The sequence below is a fragment of the Electrophorus electricus genome, chromosome 11 (assembly GCF_041902795.1).
Source record: "Electrophorus electricus isolate QZ-2024a chromosome 11, ASM4190279v1, whole genome shotgun sequence".
In the NCBI taxonomy this organism is placed as follows: domain Eukaryota; kingdom Metazoa; phylum Chordata; class Actinopteri; order Gymnotiformes; family Gymnotidae; genus Electrophorus; species Electrophorus electricus.
The window spans coordinates 6,647,068-6,667,500 of record NC_137507.1 but is presented as its reverse complement, the minus strand read 5'-3'; the positions used below and the strand labels follow the sequence as shown (position 1 = coordinate 6,667,500).

Below are 20,433 nucleotides of genomic sequence, written 5' to 3'. Positions count from 1 at the left end.
GAGATGAAACTGAGAGAGAAGAGCGTGAACTGGAGGGTTACACTACTGTTGTGCTCTGGACACACAGAGTCCAAATTACTGTCCATGACGGAACAGCAGACAACCAGGAAGATTAAAGATGTAGAGTAAAAATCACAGCAGATATACCGGTCACAGTACAGATACTGGGAATAAATACTGGGCATAATATGGATAATGGATCATAATATAGATAGTAGGTATACTACGGATAATGAAAGCCCAGAAGCGCTGGCATGTGGGTCATGGCGGCTCAGTGGGGAACAAGCAGTTCTACACTACTAAAGATTCAGAGGAGGAATGAATGTGAAAGCTGTGTTAGAGAAAGTGTCAGCGCTAGCCAGAGATCGCACGCCCTCTGATCTCATATTCCTTTTTTTCATATTTAATCCACAGTAGTGAATCTGCAGCAACATTTATGATTTTGACTTCACTGTGTGACCTCACGTTATGAGGACAAAATCAGAGCGTGTGTTTCACAATGTGTCAGAGGGTGTCTCTCTGCCAGCTGTAAATACCATGATTAAGCACAGGTAACAATTTGGTTGGTATTTCCTGAACACTGAATATGAATATTCAATTATTAAAAAACTTTGGGCAATATAGTTCTGTCTGCTATGTGTAATTTTTTAGCACAGTGTACGCTCATTAAATCGACTCAGTCCAATTGCTTAAAAGACACTTTCATTGCCTCTTGGAGAACACTCTCAGATAGGTGGTCTCTGTTGCCTAGTTACCTGATTCCTGAAGTCTGCCAGAACCCAGGAACTGTACTTCTAACTCCACTCTCATCCAAACTGAGATTGAGCAGGTTTAACATGCTGACCAGGTTAAACCTGCTGCCCATGCTAAAGACTTCACACCTGTCCCCACACACCTGTCCCCACACACCTGTCCCCTCACACCTGTTCCCTCACACCTGTTCCCTCACACCTGTCCCCACACACCTGTCCCCTCACACCTGTTCCCTCACACCTGTCCCCACACACCTGTCCCCACACACCTGTCCCCACACACCTGTTCCCTCACACCTGTCCCCTGTCATTAACATTTACAGCATTTATCAAACTTACAATTCTGACTGAACACAACTTGATTAATTGAGGGTTAAGGGTCTTGTTCAGGGGCCCAACAGTGGCAACCTGGAAGTGGTGGGGCTTAAACTGGCAACTGTCTGATTACTAGTGGAGTACCTTAACCACTGAGTCTCACTGTAAACACCTGTCTCACCACACCTGTACCTTCACATTTATCTCTTCACACCGATCCTTATACACCTGTCCCTCCAGATATCACCACTAGCTCTGCCCAATTCCTTTCATCTGTTATCTGTCTCTTCATCCGTGGTCTGACTATGTGACTACTTTGGGCTGGATATTCCCAGATGGCTATTCACAGCAACACTGTATCTGATAAGCTTGAATCAGTTTGACATGTCTAACCGTGATACTACCACCTTCGTGTTAATGGTGCCGGGTGAACTGTACACAGAAACAGATGGGCTACAGTCCATAATTGTGTACTAAATGCACCTGTAGGTTCAGTAAATCAAGCACAGTGATCAGTGAGAGTAGGAACCATGTAAGGGTTTCATATCAGCTGGCTCAGTATCAGTAATGCTTTCATAAATGTAAGGACTTGAACCTGCAGTTAGACATGTGGGTTAAGTGTTTGCTGGTGTCATTCGGCAGTGCCTGAACTGACCCCAGATCAGAATGTGTATTTGATGCTGTCCATGCTGCAGATCTCGTTAGCCTCATGATGGACGTTCACGGGTCTGTGAACACTTTAGTGTGCATTCAGACAAATCGTGACAAGTCTGACAGGAAGAAAGCCAGGTGCTAGAGGCAGGCCTTCTGGGAAAATGTGCTTCATACTTCTCAAGAAACAAAGGCCTTCAATGTTTTCACATAGTCACAAAATATACACAGTTATAATCTGAGCATGTTTTATCCAGATACATCCTCCTACAATTAGGCATAAAACTCTTGTTAGGTACAGGTATTGTCAGATAAAGGTATTGTTAGATACAGTTACTGTTAAATAAAGGTATTGTCAGATAAAGGTATTGTTAGGTACATTTATTGTCAGATAAAGATATTGTTAGGTACAGTTATTGTTAGGTACAGTTATTGTTATGTACAGGTATTGTTAGGTACAGGTATTGTTACATAAAGGTATTGTTATGTACAGGTATTGCTAGGTATAGTTATTGTTATGTACAGGTATTGTTAGGTACAGTTATTGTCCGATAAAGGTATTGTTGGGTACAGGTATTGTTAGGTACAGTTATTGTTATGTACAGCTATTGTTAGATACAGGTACTGTTAGATACACTTATTGTCAGACAAAGATATTGTTAGATACAGTTATTGTTAGGTAGCGGTATTGTCACATAAAGGTATTGTTAGGTACAGTTATTGTTATGTACAGTTATTGTTAGGTACAGATATTGTTAGATACAGGTATTGTCAGATAAAGTTAGTGCTAGGTCCAGGTATTGTTAGGTACAGGTATTGTGAGATAAAGCTATTGTTAGATACAGTTATTGTTAGGTACAGGTATTAGATACAGGTATTGTTAGATACACTTATTGTCAGACAAAGGTATTGTTAGGTACAGGTATTGTTAGGTACAGTTATTGTCAGATAAAGGTATTGCTAAGTACAGGTATTATTACATAAAGGTATTGTTAGGTACAGTTATTGTTATGTACAGGTATTGTTATGTACAGTTATTAGCAGATAAAGGTATTGTTAGGTACAGTTATTGTTATGTACAGGTATTGTTAGGTACAGGTATTGTCAGATAAAGGTATTGTTATGTACAGGTATTGTTAGGTACAGTTATTGTTATGTACAGGTATTGTTATGTACTCTGAAAGGTTTTTGGACAGAGCTCATCCCAGAAAAAAAACAAAAAACAAAAACGCTTTGCAAAGCAAAATCGTGCTGTGTAAAGAACTCAGACAGTGACCTGCAGTTTGTTAGCCTCCACTGCTTCTGTTATCTCCTGGTCCAGAGACCACATCCTGGACAGTGTGGGACCAGGACAGCCTACAGCACGCTGTCCACAGGCTCCGTTATGTCCATTATATGTCCATTATGTGTCCAGATCCCTCTATTTCATTGTACTCACTCAATCACAAATGAACATGAAACCTCTTCACTGTTCAGACATCCACGACTCCAGCACAATCACTCCAGCACAGTCACTCCAGCACAGTCACTATTGCAGTGTCACGTGGGTTGATGCTCAGACCTTGACTGGAGTCTATAGCCAGACACAAAGTTAACGTGCTTTAAAATGGCCCAGTGAACACAAATACTTCTCACCCTTTCAGCATCCTTATGAGGCGTATCTCTCGCCCCTGTGAACTGAGTCTTTCCTGAGCCTCAGACCAGTGCTCCAACACCAACAGCTGGACTAGAGTGGGAATTTCCACACCATAGTTATTCCACCACTGCCTTAATCTCATTATCTCATGAACTCATTCCCTTTAGAAGTTTAAAATTCAATCCAAATGCTGCTATATCCAAACCTTCAGTGTGAATGAACAGTCAGGTACTATATGAAGTAATTACCCCAGTATCCACGATTTGTCACTCTGTACTGTTTGTTGTATTAACTGACACCAGCTCACCCATAATGCACTGGACTACGAAAAATAGATCTGGAGCACTGCAGTTACTGTAAAAGCCTCAGGAATTCTGTGGTTACTGTAACAGCCTCAGAAGACTGTGGTTACTGTAACAGCCTCATGAATTCTGTGGTTACTGTAACATGCTTAGGTGAAAAGCAGTTAGTACAACAGTCTGGGTGTTTGGGGGTGTTCAGAGTTGGTACTAAGCATCCCGATGGTGAGTTGTGACTGTGTCAGTGAGCAGTAGAAACTCTGTCCCAGACTTAAGGCACAGAGCTAAGGTTGCACTGATGGATTATGTTTACCAAACAAAACTCAGCTAATCCTAATTAAATCTGGATGATTGGGGTGGGTAGTAAAATGAATTAACAGTCTTAATAGGATTGGGAAAAGTCTTTAAACTGTGTGCCACTGCTTGACATAAAACGTGGGCTATGGCTTCATATATATGGACTGTGTAAACACTGTCTGGTCCGATGTATCCCTGTGAGATGGCTGTTCAGGTGTTAACTGGAGACGTGTAATAACGTGGAGCTCACATGGAGTTTTGTTTTCTGGCTGCTGCTGTCTGATAGTACAGAAGTATTCAACTGCCTTTTCTTTCAGCCCTTTCTCATGGAAAGGTTCCCTAAATGACACAATTAAGTAGCTCGAGCACACACACCAGCTCAGTGTGTAGCCAAGCTGCAAGAGGTACTGAACTACAACACCCTCAACTCTCATCTCCAGGTACTGAACTACAACACCCACAATCCTCACCTCCGGGTGTTGAACTACAACACCCACAACTCTCATCTACAGGTGCAGTGGGTTGAAGACATGTAAATAGCCAAAAACAGAAAAAACATTAATTAACTATTATCCCATTACCCATTTATTAAAATATACCTGCTTTTCTTTTAGTTATACATCATCAAAGGAATTGTATGACTTAGCGTTCATATCATTCTGTTCACACAACAGCACTGACTTGATTTAAGTTAACATCCGGCCAATATCTACCTCCTCTGCTAATGTGCTGCATAAATGATCTTATTCAATAACAAATTATTCAACTAACTGCATACAGGGAAAGAAATTAAGCAGGCATCTCTATCCAGCAAGCGATGTGTGTTTATGAGCCTCTTCTTGCTCAGATCTTTTGGGGTGTAGGAAGTAGAAGAGTCTGGATCTCTCCTGACTTCATCTGTGCTCTCTCTGAGGAACTGCCATGCAGCTCGCACACGTGAGCCTTTCCATGACTGTGACTGTGCTGATGAGTTTGGCTCAGCCAGCTTGGACATTTCACATTATTCCTGACTGATGACCTGGTTCTACCACTGACCTGCTCAGTCAGTCTCTCTGTAAATGCATAATCACACATCCTGATTTGTATGTGTCAAGAGCTCAGTGCCTCTGGACACCTGATGAAGGAAAAGCTTAACCCTCCCAGACCCGTCCCTCTACCATATCTGTCCCTCTACCATATCTGTCCCTCTACCAGACCCATCCCTCTACCATATCTGTCCCTCTACCATATCTCTCCCTCTACCATATCTGTCCCTCTACCATATCTGTCCCTCTACCAGACCCATCCCTCTACCATATCTGTCCCTCTACCAGACCCGTCCCTCTACCAGACCCGTCCCTCTACCATATCTGTCCCCCTACCATATCTGTCCCTCTACCAGATCTGTCCCTCTACCAGATCTGTCCCTCTACCAGACCCGTCCCTCTACCATATCTGTCCCTCTACCATATCTGTCCCTCTACCATATCTGTCCCTCTACCAGACCCGTCCCTCTACCATATCTGTCCCTCTACCATATCTGTCCCTCTACCATATCTGTCCCTCTACCAGACCCGTCCCTCTACCATATCCGTCCCTCTACCAGACCCGTCCCTCTACCAGACCCGTCCCTCTACCAGATCTGTCCCTCTACCAGATCTGTCCCTCTACCAGACCCGTCCCTCTACCATATCTGTCCCTCTACCAGACCCGTCCCTCTACCATATCTGTCCCTCTACCAGACCCGTCCCTCTACCATATCTGTCCCTCTACCAGACCCGTCCCTCTACCAGACCCGTCCCTCTACCATATCTGTCCCTCTACCAGACCTGTCCCTCTACCAGACCTGTCCCTCTACCATATCTGTCCCTCTACCATATCTGTCCCTCTACCAGACCCGTCCCTCTACCATATCTGTCCCTCTACCATATCTGTCCCTCTACCAGACCTGTCCCTCTACCACACTAATAAACACTCAATTACCATGTAACATGCTCATTTCAGAATTAGAGACTTTAATGTCAATATAATTCCCCTACTTTGCCTGTCCCTTTTATTCTGTTGCCATGTGGTTATCATTCATTATTTGTATTTGTTCACATTTGTATGTTGTGATTATTATTCATGTTCACATTTGCTGTTATTATGCTCATGTCATCCAGATCATTATTTTGTCACAATGGTGTCCAGAAGAGGGTGGTTTCCCTCTCCTGTCTTGGATCCTCTCCAGGCTTCTTCCTCCCAGACTCAGCGAGTTTTTCCTTACCTCTGTCCCCATTGGCTCGCTCTGTTGGGGCTTGGACTGGGACATGTGTAAAGCTGTTTTGTGACAACAGCTGTTGTAAAAAATCGCTTTATAAATAAATCATATATAAATCAACTTTTATTTACTTTGTTTTACTCATGAATTCCAGTGAGACCGGCTCTGCCCTGGCGGCACACATAGGTGTGTGTGTGTGTGTGCGTCTGTGTGCGTATGCGTGCCGGTCTGTGCATGCGTGCGTGCGTGTGTGCGTGCGTGTGTGTGTGTGCGCGTCTGTGCGTCTGTGTGCGTACCGGTCTGTGCGTGCGTGCGTGTGTGTGTGTGTGTGTGTGTGTGTTTGTGAGTTCTAAGACTAATCTCTTCTCTCTCTTATTCGTGACTCTTAGCGTGAGTGTAATTACTGAACCACCTTTAAGCCTGGCGTCCTCATGTCGTCTCCTCAACATGAAGGAAAAGTCCAAAGTTACATCGTTTCAAAGCTGGAAATAACCCTCGGAGATGGGAAAGGGGTAATCCTACTGGCTCAGGAGACAAATTTTCAGTTTCTGACTGAATTTCTTTTTAGCAGTGTGACCTTGGCTCTAGAAACAAACAGTCTGAAATTGTCAGTTTAGTTTGCATTTGTAATGTCTTCACCTTTGAAAGGAACTGATTACCTAAAAAAAAATAGTATTATTATAGCCAGTAATCATACCGGACTTCAATGAAGCATCTTTTAACAGAGCTGTGAGAACAGAAAATGTGACCATGAGCACAGGGAGACTATATTCATAAGTTCTCCATTCTTCTTACTGTATTCATGACGGGTAAAAGTAACTTCAAATATATTAAATATGTAATTTGTAAAGAGCACCTTCTTCATCACTAAAGCAGGGGTCTGGGTGCTTTTTAATGACCTGAAGGATCGTTTACACCAAAACTAGTTCACCTCAGAAACAGCAGCAGTGATACGAGAGTTCTTAACATACACAACATACACAATAATTTTATCTTCTCCTTGTTTAATAAACCCTTGGTCTGAAATTCCTCGATGGTATGTCACATATGAAGGTTATATTCTTGGATAGTATTTGGAATGTCAATTATATTCCTGGTTGGTTAATTGTTATATGCACTTTAGAAAAGTCATTCATTCTTTTAATTTCTTCTTGTCTTAGTTGTGCATTAGTGCACAACATCTAACATCAACTGAGCCCCATTAAAGGTTCTGGATGTATTTCTAAAGTTACATGCATTTTCCTGCCTGATTTATTGAATGCTTCATGAAGTCATTTTCTCATTTCATGCCGTAATGAGAGCAGACAGCGGCAGGCAGTGCCCATGGGGTTCTACTCACGTTACAGTACCAGCACTAAATAAAGGGAACATGAAACCGATAGCTTAGCAGGTAACTGCTGTATCCAGGAGCGTCTCTACCAGATAGTGAACTGAAGGAAATAATTACACTGAGGAACTAATGTGGTGAGAGAAGACCAAAGTTGTAATGAGGTTTTTACAACCGTGTAAGAAGAACAGGCACTGGGTTTATGTATTGGCAAAACACCAAGATTTCCTTTTCCTTCCCAGAATCTCTCAACAAGACCAGACCTCCCCCCCACACACACACACACACACAATCTCTTAACAAGACTAGACCCCCCACCTGATCTCTGAAAAAGACTAGACCCCCCACCTGATCTCTGAAAAAGACTAGACCCCTCACCTGATCTCTGAACAAGATTAGACCCCCATCTAATCTCTGAACAAGACTAGACCCCCACCTGATCTCTGAACAAGACTAGACCTCCATCTGATCTCTGAACAAGACTAGCCCCCATCTGATCTCTCACACATGCCCAAGCTGTCTACAGACTTTTACTTTAACTGAGATGCCTGGATCTCACAGCTCGATCTGTCTCCCTCTTACTCCCACATCTGCGTCCCCAGACTGCACATGGGAGCCTCTGGCTTTCTCATCTCCTGCTTCCTGAGTCTTTCAGATTAGAAATTTTGTGGTGCTCTTGACAAAAGATTAATCAACAGGAAAGATTGTCACCTTTAGCTTTGCCCTCTGCCACAGAAACGCAAACACACACACACACACCCCAACTATCCTTAGCTACAAAAAAAAATCTGCACAGGAGGAAATGCAAGTTATGCAATTATGAGATGTAAACCGCAGGAGACTCACCCGCTCTGCTGACTGGGCAGTGCCAAAGAAGATGGGTATGAAAGCTAACCATATGATACAGGTGGTGTACATGGTGAAGCCAATGGGCTTGGCCTCGTTGAAGGTCTCTGGCACGCCCCGGGTCTTGATGGCGTAAACAGTGCATGTAACCATCAAGAGAATGCTGTATCCCAGGGAGCAGATGAGCGAGAGGTCCGAGATGTCGCACTTGAGCACGCCACGTGCCCTGTCCGGGTCAGGGGTCCGCTGCTCGCCATAGTCCACCACGGTGTGCGGCGGGTCCGCGGCGAACCACACGAACACGCCCAGCAGCTGCACGGAGATCAGGGTGAAGGTGATGGCCAACTGGGAGGCGGGGCTAATGAAGCGCGGGGCTGCCACTGACTTCTTGCCCTGCTCGAAGATGCGGTGGATGCGGTTGGTCTTGGTGAGCAGCGCAGCGTAGCTGAAGCACATGCCGAGACCCAGGAAGACGCGGCGGAGAGAGCACACCACCAGGGTGGGCGTGGCGATCATCAGGAAGGTGATGGCATAGCACAGGAAGATGCCCGTCAGCAACACGTAGCTCATTTCCCGTCCGGACGCCCGCACGATGGGCGTGTCGTTGTACCGCACGAAGGTGATCACTACGCCGCTGGTGGCCACGATGCCCAGCAGTGCCAGGAGAACGGGCACGGCAGCCCAGGGCGAGTGCCACTCCAGCTTGATTATGGGGATCGGCTGGCAGCCGGTGCGGTTGCGGGCAGGACGCTGCTCGTATGGGCACAGCTGGCAGGTGAACTCGCCTGCCTGGTAGTGGTAGCCCTCGCAGCGTTCGCAGTGCCAGCAGCATGGCACGCCTTTCACCACCTTCTTCCGCTCGCCTGCCCGGCAGGGCACGCTACACACGGACTCGGGCAGCGCGGTGTCGCCCAGACGCCAGCACATCCTGTTCACCTGCACACGGGCACACGGGCACATTCACAGAGAGGCACTCAGTCCACTGGTCCACAGGAAACACATGCCGGGCAGAGCAAGAACCTGAGCCACGTGCCAGCCCTGGACCACCTGGGCAAACTGGACCACTATGGGCTAAGGTACGGCCCACATGGGGAATAGATGCTTTTGACAACAGTGAGAACATTGGGAAACACAGATCACACCAATTTGAGGGTCATGGATTTTAAACAATGTTTTAGTGAATTTAACATCACATTAGAAAACAATTTTGCCAGAACTTCTTTAAAAGTGAGCGTTCCCAGCAATAGATCTCTCAGTGCGGATGGGAAGACTGTGAATTATTAATACTACACTGGAAAATGATACTGGTTTAATTGGTGGAGAAAAATGTCAAAGAAACAACAGCTCAGTGTGACTTCTCAAATAACAGTCAAAATTACTTAATCAAAATTAAACTAGTAAAGCAGAACCAAAGCCTCAAATAATGTCAAATCATTTATTTGACTTATTGAATTATTTGATTTGACATACAAAATCCTCTGTGACTATTTACAGTTACAATAAGGTTTCAGTCACACGCAGAGGAGCAAGCAACCAATCACACCCAACCTTTCTCAATCACACCTGTCTGAGTCAGACCATCAGAATTTTCCATCTTCCAAATCTCTCTCTCGTGAAATGCCCCTGAATCAAGTCAGAAGTTTTTTTATTCAGTTATTCCATTTCTTGGATTTATTGAAGTTCTTTAGTCTGGATTCTTGCACACTTGAACATCACAGCGTTTCTACACATAACACCTCCTACAGCATGTACATGCTAAAGCTGCTCTAAGCCTCAGTCCACAGCGCCGAGGGCCTGAGCAGCTGACGGAGCTGACGGAGCCTGAGGAAGGCTGAGGCATGTCCAGGAGAAACCGGACTTCTGAGCAGGATGCTTCATGAGTGGACAGGACAGATATGAGGAAGTGCAGCATACTGTGCACATGTACAGAGAAAAGCTCCACCTGCACCACCTGCACCACCTGCTCCATGATTTACTGGTGTAGCTGCTCTCCTCTGAGGAAGCTGGGTTCTGATTGGCTTTGTTCTCTCAGTGCTGTCAGAGTCTGTAGTCACCAAACACTTGAACTGTGTTTCACAACTCACAGTGCATCAAGGCTGTCGGCCTCGTCTTTCATCGGTGCAATCCCATCAGATTGGTATAATCCCATCCACCTTGTATTCATGTATTTATGCATAGAGATGTTTGTAAACAGACGCCTTACTTACATCAAGGTGTAACTTGTTGGTCCAGGAACCAATCACTTTGTATTCTGCTGTGGACCTGTTGGTTATCTGGTACTGGAATATGTCATAGCGTCCGGGAGCGTCCCCGTTCTGATTGAAGGAGACAGGAGTCCCTGCACTTCCTGCAAAACAGGACATGACATCATCAGATAATCTGTCACACGCTTCACTCTCAATCAGGTTCATCCTGTCTTCTCTATTCCACACTGAGGGTACGTCACTAATAGTTAGATTATTTCCACACTACAGCTCTGGGTGTTCTCCAATCATGAATGCAGCTCATTAAATCATACGGCTTTGAGAAGGCACCACGTCGCTCACTGCTCACGGACTGCTGACAGTGCTCAGCTGGTCTCCCGGCTACCTGCTCACCAGTGGGGCTGAATAAAACAAGCTGCCGCTGCTTTTTGTGGGAACCTGCTGCACCACAACTAAGGCAGAAAGAGAGTAATACAACACCAACGCGCCCTACATACGGCACTTCCTGAAGGATAGTGTCCCTTAGGATGAACACATCACAGGAAAATCTGCAGTGGTAGCTCAGTGGTTAAAGTACTTGACTAATAATCAGAGAGTTGCTAGTTCAATCCCCACTGTTGCCACTGTTGGGCCCCTGAGCAAGACCCTTAACCCTCAATTACTCAGCTTGTACTCAGTCATAATTGTAAATTGCTTTGGATAAAAGTGTCAGATAAATGTAATTCCTGTCATTGTAAATGAGCTTTAGAAAAACTGTTCACTGGAACAAACTGGTTCCTGTTAAAGAGCAGTGACCCAGAGGAGGTGCTGTGAAGGAGAGCTATAGGGAGATATATCTGTGGTTTGACTGCTTCTGTGTGTGTACATCAGTTCTCAGGTACTGTTAGACAGACTGAGTTTTCTTCCTGAATGAAGAACATAGCTGAGAGTGTCACCTGATGAAGGAACACTCGTTGCCGCGGCGACGTAAAGCCAATCTCGAGTGCGAGTGGTAGGAGCTGCAAGGTTAAATCCCGGCACTTTACAGAACCTCTATTTGAGAAAATGGAGCTGCATTGAAATCCAATTAAAAAGGTGAAACATGGGCCAGTTGTGAAGGTGTCACGAGGCAGATCTGAGGACCTGCCAGCAGGTTCAGCTCACCAGGCCGAGCTTGTACTCACTAGTGCACACAAACAGGCCCCCACACACCCACACTAAAGGACTGACTACATTCTGCCATTCATCTAGGCGGTAAGTGGAGGAATTTCCGAGAGTCTGCTTGGGATGCAGAATGACCTGAGCACGGATGTGATGACATCAGTTAAACCGGAAGTGTTTTTATTTCCATTTAAATATCATATGTCACACATGGGATAATAAGATTGAGATGAACCTGAACTTCTATAAACGATAACGTCTCCACTGGCTATGACAGTGTAGATTATTATGTAATCTGTATTAAGATAAACTGCCCACCTCTAATCCCTCCTGGGGGCAAGAACCCAAACAATGGGGGTCAGTACTAAACCATCTGCCTCCGATCGTGTGGAACATTTAGGTGCATGTCACGTTAACTGGAGCAACAGTGATAACTGTGCACATCTGGCTTTTGCTGTGATATTTTGGTGTCAGTGGTAACCATGGAAAAGGGGTGCAGCGGACAGGCTCACAGCTGTGTGGCCGTGCAGAGTTGACGTGATGTCGTTGACCCCTTCAGTAAACACCACAGAACGCAAAAGTCCAAAGTGCATGCGTCTGGTGTCCATGTGTGCAGTATAACCATGGAGATAAGAGCTGTGTTCCGTTCCGTTCCGTTCCTAAACCGGGCTCTCGAATTCCCGACGCACTACACACACATCACGGGATGGGGAAGGGATATAGGGTGATTAACCCTTCATTCACTATGTCCTTCTGTGTCACGCAGAAGACGTCATACATTTTTTTAATTTCGCGACAGCTGGGCAATTAAACAGGTCCTTTTTTTTGATAGTGTGGTGAGCAAACTACTGAATTGTATCTGTGTAACATCAGCCATGTTTTTTGCATGTGAAATGAATATCCACTTGATTTTGACTTGATGCAGCTGTTATTTTATTTTGTGAACAGGTTACTTCCACATCACTGAAATAGTAAGATCACTCACATGTAAGTGAAGTAGCATGTCTCCCTGTTCCTTCACTGCTCGGCATGGCCAGCTCACCAGCTCACAAGGAGACCCTCATGTCATCGTGTTGTGAAATGGTACTGTGATTCAGTAACTCCATTCCCTTATGCAGTCCAGTTTTCCGGGACATCCGAGGATGAATGGAGGGCTCCGAGAGATTGGGCAGGAACCAAGCTTCACTTACATAGCTGCGTTCTCTTCCTCGTTCACACTAACCTCTTTACTTATTCACTGTTTTTCTTCAAAAAAGAGAGCCGGTAATAAAAGACGAGTGCTTGCAGGGTGAATCGCTGGAGCTGGAGTAGGTGTGTTTTCCCTGGCCAAGACGGCAGTGAGGCAGCAGGAATCTCTCCATAAAAACAAGGAGATGGAAGATTTCCTTAGAAATGGCTCCAGATTTAGGGGCTATTCACATCAGCCTTGTATTGTTTTGTATCAGCTGGATTACGTTTTCCTAACAGGCGCAGGAGTTTAGCTATAAAATGCTTCCCACTGTAGGCTTGCAGGACACACACGCACATATGCTCTCAGTATACATTTTCTAAGTTGCTGATACTTTCACCATAGCCCTGTTCTTCCATTTCACAGGTTCAGTCTGGGTTCACTGACCCCACCCCCATATACCAAACCACACCCCCATATACCAAACCACACCCCCATCTACCAAACCACACCCATACACCAAACCCCACCTCATCTACCAACCCCCATCCACCAAACCACACCACATCTACCAACCCCAATCTACCAAACCCCAATCAATCCCACCCCAATCCACCAAACCCCACCCCATCCACCCCTCCCACCCCCTATTTACTGGAGTAACACAGGGGTGTTAGTTGTGAGTGAAACATGACTGAGTTTTATTCCCAAGGCCGAATGCTTTAGGAGTGTTATGTCTTTAGAACTGTTATGCATGTAAGAATGATTTTCCCTCCATCTTTCCTCCTAAAGCTTTCCTGTTAATAAAGGGGGAACTTTATTTACCATTTCAGTGGGGAGTTGTAATGACACTCCCCAGGTGGGAGGGTCAAACTAGAGTGTGTGTGCCACGTTGACCCAGAGAAGCTTAATGACCCAAACAGGTTGTAGCCTCAGACAGGTAATAAGATTACCTTACAGCCTACACCTTTAAACAAGGAAGAATTTACTGACATGTCACATATGGCTGTTAAACAGCAGCAAGTAGAGAGTTGAACAAGTGCTGTATTATCTGCATTATACGGGGGATGATAAATGTAACGTCTCTGCACTAGACACCCCTCTACACAACATGACACGTCCACATTAGGCCAGCATGTCTGGTCAAATGACACAAAATGCAGAGTAATAAAATAATGAAGAACCACATCGAGCACACAGCACAGTAAAGTTCCACAATGTGTGTGTGTGTGTGCATGTGTGTAAACTGAAAATGACTCACTAGGCTGTCGTGTTGCTGTGACATAGCATACGCAAAGAACAGAATACTGCATTGTGAAAGTTGCTCGGAAAGACTAAGAGAGGGTGGAGAGAGAGAGGGAGAGAGAGCTGTAGAAAGAGAAAGAAAGGGAGAGGCAGATAGAGGGAAATAGTGAATAAGAGATAGAGGAAAAGAGAGAGATGGGGAGTGAGAGAGAGAGGCTTGATGAGCTTTGGCAATGCAGATGCACCATTGTTCATCGTGCCAGTAAAGCACCTTGGATTGAACTGAACTGAGAGACCGACAGAGAGAGAGAGAGAGAGAGAGAGAGAGAGAGAGAAAGAGAGAGAGAATTCTGCAGAGAGAAAATTACAGCAGATTCAGAGCAGCAAACACCCCAGTAAATGGCGTTCAGCAGATCACTGAAAACACTTCCGCAGTGTGGAGTGGGTCTGGAGAACACTCCTCACTCCCAACACCCCGGCATGGTTGGGCTAAAACTGAGTCCATAACGGAATTTCAGCATCCTAGTTATGTAATTTCTGAAGATCTGACCAATAATATTTGTGATTCCAAACTCCCAGACTGATCTGATGTCACAGCACAAAACCCAAATTCCACACGATGCTAATTTGCTAGTGGGCAAAAGTTGTGTTGCACAGATCTGAGGGCCATGTCATCAGCACACACTCCAGGGCCTCCAGTCTCCAAAAGAATTTCCATCCCCCGCAGATCAGAGAACCAAACGCTTCAGGAAACAGATCAAACAGTAGAATGAGAAAGCCTTCCACCCTTCTCTGGCGGACGAGTTTGTGGCCGTTAACGAGGTTGGCACACACAGACAGCTTCATTCTCCACTCGGTGTGTGACTCACACATCCACACACGTGGCTTGTCAATGCGGGACCTTGGAAATTATAACAGGAAGAAAAGCAGAATGTTGGCATGCCAGAATGGATGGTATGCAGCTATTCATCTAGGTGGCTCTGGTCCTGCGTCCCAGGCTGGAGAACACGGCACTGGCACATGACCCCATCGGCACCAGATCTTCTGGCACATGGCCAGGACACATGTCCTGAAGACAGATTTCAATTTACATGTGCACTCCCTCACACACACGCTCACGTTCACACACATGCTCAAGCACACTCTCTGCCTTGCCTGTTCAGCCATAGCATCAAGCCAATATCTCACTGTAGTCTTCACATGGGCTTTGTATGGGAAACTGTGTGTCTTTTTAATAGAAAATTTGCATTAATTCCTGCTGAACAGAGAGCCCAGGTCAGGCATGCCAAAGGCACAGGGTGCACAATGCCACAATCTCACATACATCTCGGATAACAGACGCTGTCAAAATAGGTCTTCAGTGGAGTGTTGAGTGGACTTTTCCAGGCAGAAGCCAACGATGGCAATGCTGGTTGATTGGATATTGTGTTTAAAGGCCACACTATGAAAGCAGACAGCGTGTTCTGAGATGGACTGGAAAGTCTTTGAACTGTTCAAACTATCCAACGTTTCCTTTCATTCAGCTTCATGCTGAGGGACAAACTATCACTGTCTGTACAGGCCTGAAAAACCTGCAGATTTTACTGGATTAAGAAGATAAGAGTCTTTCGACACAAAAACATGAAAATGTCCCCCCCATCTCTCTCTCTCTCTCTCTCTCTCTCTCTTCCCCCCCTCTCTCTCTGTCTCTCCCTCTCTCTCCCCCCCTCCCTCTCTCTCTTCCCCCCCTCCCTCTCTCTCTTCCCCCCCCTCTCTCTCTCTGTCTCTCTTCCCCCCCCCTCTCTCTCTGTCTCTCCCTCTCTCTCCCCCCCTCCCTCTCTCTCTTCCCCCCCTCTCTCTCTCTGTCTCTCTCTCTCTCCCTCTCTCTCCCCCCTCCCTCTCTCTGTCTCTCTCTCTCTCCCTCTCTCTCCCCTCCTCCCTCTCTCTGTCTCTCTCTCTCTCCCTCTCTCTCCCCTCCTCCCTCTCTCTGTCTCTCCCCCCCTCCCTCTCTCTCTCTCTCTCTCTCTGTCTCTCTCTCTCTCCCTCTCTCTCCCCTCCTCCCTCTCTCTGTCTCTCCCCCCCTCCCTCTCTCTCTCTCTCTCTCTGTCTCTCTCTCCCTCTCCCCCCCTCTCACCCCTCCTTTCCCTCTCTCTCTCTCTCTCTCTCTCTCTCTCTCTCCCTCTCTCTCTCTCTCATTCTCCCCCTCTCTCTCTCCCCCCCCTCTCTCTCTCTCTCTCTCTCCCTCTCTCTCCCCCCCTCGCCCCTCCTTTCCCTCTCTCTCTCTCTCTATCTCCTCTCTCTCCCTCTCTCTCTCTCTCTCTCTATCTCCTTTGTCCTTGCATGTGGACACTCTCACACTGTCTCTGGCACCTGCACTGTGTATAACAGTTTTGTCAAAGTCTCGTTGTCTTCTGTGGGGGAGACACTGAGGTGTCCCCCCACCACCCCATCATGAGCAGGATACTACAATACCAGCCATACCACCTGTGCTGGGTTGGTCTTAACACCTGTGCTGGGTTGGGTTTAGTCCCTGTGCTGGGTTGGGTTTCATCTCTGTGCTGGGTTGAGTTTAGTCCCTGTGCTTGGTTGGGATTAATCTCTATGCTGGGCTGGGTTTCGTCCCTGTGCTGGGTTGGGTTTAGTCCCCGTTCTGGGTTGGGTTTAGTCCCTGTTCTGGGTTGGGCTTAGTCCATGTTCTGGGTTGGGTTTAGTCCCTGTTCTGGGTTGGGCTTAGTCCCTGTTCTGGGTTGGGTTTAGTCCCTGTGCTGGGTTGGGTTTAGTCCCCGTTCTGGGTTGGGTTTAGTCCCTGTTCTGGGTTGGGCTTAGTCCATGTTCTGGGTTGGGTTTAGTCCGTGTTCTGGGTTGGGCTTAGTCCCTGTTCTGGGTTGGGCTTAGTCCCTGTTCTGGGTTGGGTTTAGCCTCTTCAGCTCACACAGCTCCTACTGGCCAAGCCACTTTGTCCCAGTTGGGGGTGGGGGGGGGGGGTCACTCTGAGAACAGATGAGATCATTAATGCTGCTGGGCAGCTGTTGCCCAACCAGTCACGGAATCATGCAATAATGGAATCACAGAATCACCGAATCACAGAATGGAAAGGATTTTTTTCCATTTCTTGGCAAAAGCACAACTTTCCCTTCCTTGGCAAAAGCACAGCCTTTATTTTTTAAATCAAGATTGATATTTAAAGTGGGATTATTGGATCCTAAATTGGGTTTGATTGGGATAGAGCCCTCAATCAGTTTCCGCACCACTGTTAAAGGAAACACAGACTAGTCCGTCTCCCACGTCTCCCTCACAGCCAGTGAGACAGACAGCAAGGTAGACAGTAGTAAAATCTATTTCCCAGCTGGACTCGGAGCACCAGGTCATGTCTGTGCATGTGTCAGAATCCAGAAACACAAAGTGTAAATTCTGTACTGTTGGTTCTATTGAAATTACTAAGAAAAGTAGAAGCAAAGTCTGAGATGATAAAAGGTTCTTCTACTTTCTGCTCTGCAGAGACAAGACACGCATGGCACGTCTCTGAATTGTTTCAGAAGGAAAACTAATTCCATTCTATTCTAAATTCCGCAACACCTCCTGCTTAAAAGCTCTGCTCTGTGCTCAATTTGTGAATTTATTTATTTTAAATGCTTCCACACCTCATTAACGATGCAGAATAGTTTCCCAAAGGACATATAAGCATAATTGCAATTATGGGCAGGCTGTTTGTGTCTTTATTTTTTTATTATTTTACATGACAAGATCTGGGACTTAAAAATCAAATTTTAAAACCACCAACAGGAACTACAATAAAAGGTTGGTGACAATCTCAAACAATTACTGATTCATTATGTCTGCTGCTAACAAGTTAAGAGCTTTAGAAAACAAAGAAAGACTGAAGGATGGATGTTACAGTATCAGGTCGTAGAACGGTCAGTTAATGCTGAATTACCTGCATAATTAAGAGTAAGTTCATTTAAAATAATCATGTACCAGATAACAGAAAGAGAAAATACTAGTTTCCATGACACCAAAGCACGTTCTGCTGAGTTGATTCAGTGTCTGTCTTTTTATTTCTGGCAGTGGTAGCTCAGCGCTTAAAGTACTTGACATGTAATTGGAGGGTTGTGGGTTCAAGCCCCACCACTGCCAAGTTGCCACTGTGGGGCCCCTAAGCAAGTCCCTTAACCCTCAATTACTCAAGTTGTACCCAACCATAACTGTAAGTTGCTTTGGATAAAAGCATCAGATAAATGTAAATGTAAAGTTGTAAAGTTCATTTCAGATTCTTGTAGCTGAGGCACTATAGTGATTCCAGTACTGAGTGAATTGATTAGCTTTTAAAGGGCCAGAGCAGCTGCATCAGCAATAAAATTAAATGAGATGAATGCTTCAAAACAACATTCAGATGAGTGTCACCATAAGTTATAAGGGTCTTATGAAGCAATATCACTGTACATGGACAATTTACAGTAAAAAGAGGGGGAAAGGAGAGAAATTAATGGATGAAGCCAAACATGAAGACCCATTATCCCATTAATGGAGAGAAATACTGAAAAAATGAATAAACAAACAAGAGATCACCTAGTGATGACATGACTCTGACCAGACAGTAAAGCTGAATACCTCTGTTACCATAGCAATGAGGAGCTTTGGAAATAAACTCAGGGTCACCACTCACCATTAAACTTGACCTTGCGGATGTAGTCGAGCAGTTCCTTGCCGTTGACGGTGGCCATGCGGGCGCAGAGGCCGGGCGAGCCCAAGCACACAGCCCCGTGCAGGCTGTGCAGGGCGTGCGCCATCGCGTATACCGCGTCCATCACAAACTGAACCTTCCCCTCCTGCTCATAACTGGAGTCCCGACCCACCTTCTCCAGCCCTGGACACACACGCGCATACACATTCATGCGCACACACACACAGTCAATGTTAGGTCTCTTCCCTCTGTTTTCCTCACTCTTATCCAATAGGAACATGTAATCCAGACTAATTTAATAATTAAATAGGAACGTGTAATCCATACTAATTTAGGTACATCTGCACACTGTGAGGTACATGCTGATTCTTTGTAATGAAAAGTTGTTTAATATGATTATATTAATAATAATTAATTCATTCAGAATTTGTTTAATTGGCCAATGAGGCAGTAAGGAGGTGAATGTTGAGTAATCTGATAACAACATGACAATCTTACCCCATTACAAACCCGTCAGCATATTACAGACATACAGAATTTACACAAGAGCAGAAAAGAATTCAGAGTTCATAATAATTCATATTTATTCATTTATTTATACATATACTTCCAGTTACTTATATGCATTCATACAGTTCCTCCGTTTGGATTTAACTTTGCCCACTCATCAAAGTTTATTGTCCTTCCTGTCGTCACTAAGCTTGCTAAGTGGCTGTTTGTGGACAGATACACTGTGTTTTGAATCTTTTCTTCCTGTTTTCCCCCCGCAACCTTCCAGGCAACAAAAGCTAAATAGAAACATGGCATCCAAGGTGAATGAACAAGAGTAACACATCCTCAATCAATACTCACGCCACTGAGGAATTAACGCGCTCCTGTAAATGGAATTCAGTCCACTTTATGGAATCTCCTGCACGGAGGAAGAAGGATGTGTTCGCTCCTCCAAAAACACGGAATGATTACCTGGCGGTGTCTCAAAATGAGTCAGACCCAGGGAGCGTGGGAAGGGAGGAGCCCGGGTACCACGTTTCAAGGAGCCCAGCCTAGCTCAGCACTCTCACCATGCTGGCACTGGGATAGTGGGCTAAATGTCACCTCACACCCTGCCAGACTGGAGAACCTTCTGCTAGTGCAGATGAATTTCAAGGTTTTGTCCCAGTCTTGTTGGAGCTTTTAGCATCTGCTTCTTCTGTTCTTGATTAAACTGACAACAGTGTGTGCTGCAATGATCAAGCAGCTCAAAAAGGGTCAGAACGTTCCTGTGTACTCTGAAGCTAACAAAAACACCAGAGTGTTTAACTTAATGTCAGAACGTGTAACATATCCAGGAGTTTTAATTATAGCTGTTAACAGTTATAAATTCTCCAGAACAGAAAGATAACGTAAAGTCCCTGGGCAGGTTCTTGAGGTCAGGCTGTGTTATGGTGCGCTCCAAAACCTCACAGGAATTTATTCCAAAGGTTATTTCTGCTTATAGATGAGGAGAGCTGATTAAAAACAACAAAACACTTTGAGAGAAAATGTAGCTTAGAAAGCACAACACGGTAAAGAACACAGTGGTGGCCGGTCAGTGTTTAAAAGGGGTTGGACAGAAAAATGAGGAGATCTTTGCTATGCAGGACCAACAGTACAGAGCATGACAGTAACTACTGGG

General features: G+C 45.4%; 1 protein-coding gene across 5 annotated transcripts in view; it reads right to left on the bottom strand.

Moving 5' to 3' along the window:
* grm8a (glutamate receptor, metabotropic 8a) overlaps positions 1 to 20,433 on the bottom strand; it is a 166,662-nt gene that overhangs the window by 6,813 nt on the left and 139,416 nt on the right. For 2 of the 5 annotated variants that reach the window (XM_081722569.1, XM_027007489.3), the window contains exons 9-11: positions 18,762 to 18,962; positions 10,570 to 10,709; positions 8,363 to 9,298 (exon numbers count right to left, since the gene is read on the bottom strand). In XM_081722569.1, the coding sequence (XP_081578695.1) occupies positions 8,363 to 9,298; positions 10,570 to 10,709; positions 18,762 to 18,962 (1,277 nt within the window). Of the gene's footprint in view, positions 1 to 1,951; positions 3,292 to 8,362; positions 9,299 to 10,569; positions 10,710 to 18,761; positions 18,963 to 20,433 lie in introns of those variants that run through there. The other 3 variants (XM_081722571.1, XM_081722572.1, XM_081722570.1) reach the window with 3 other exon arrangements.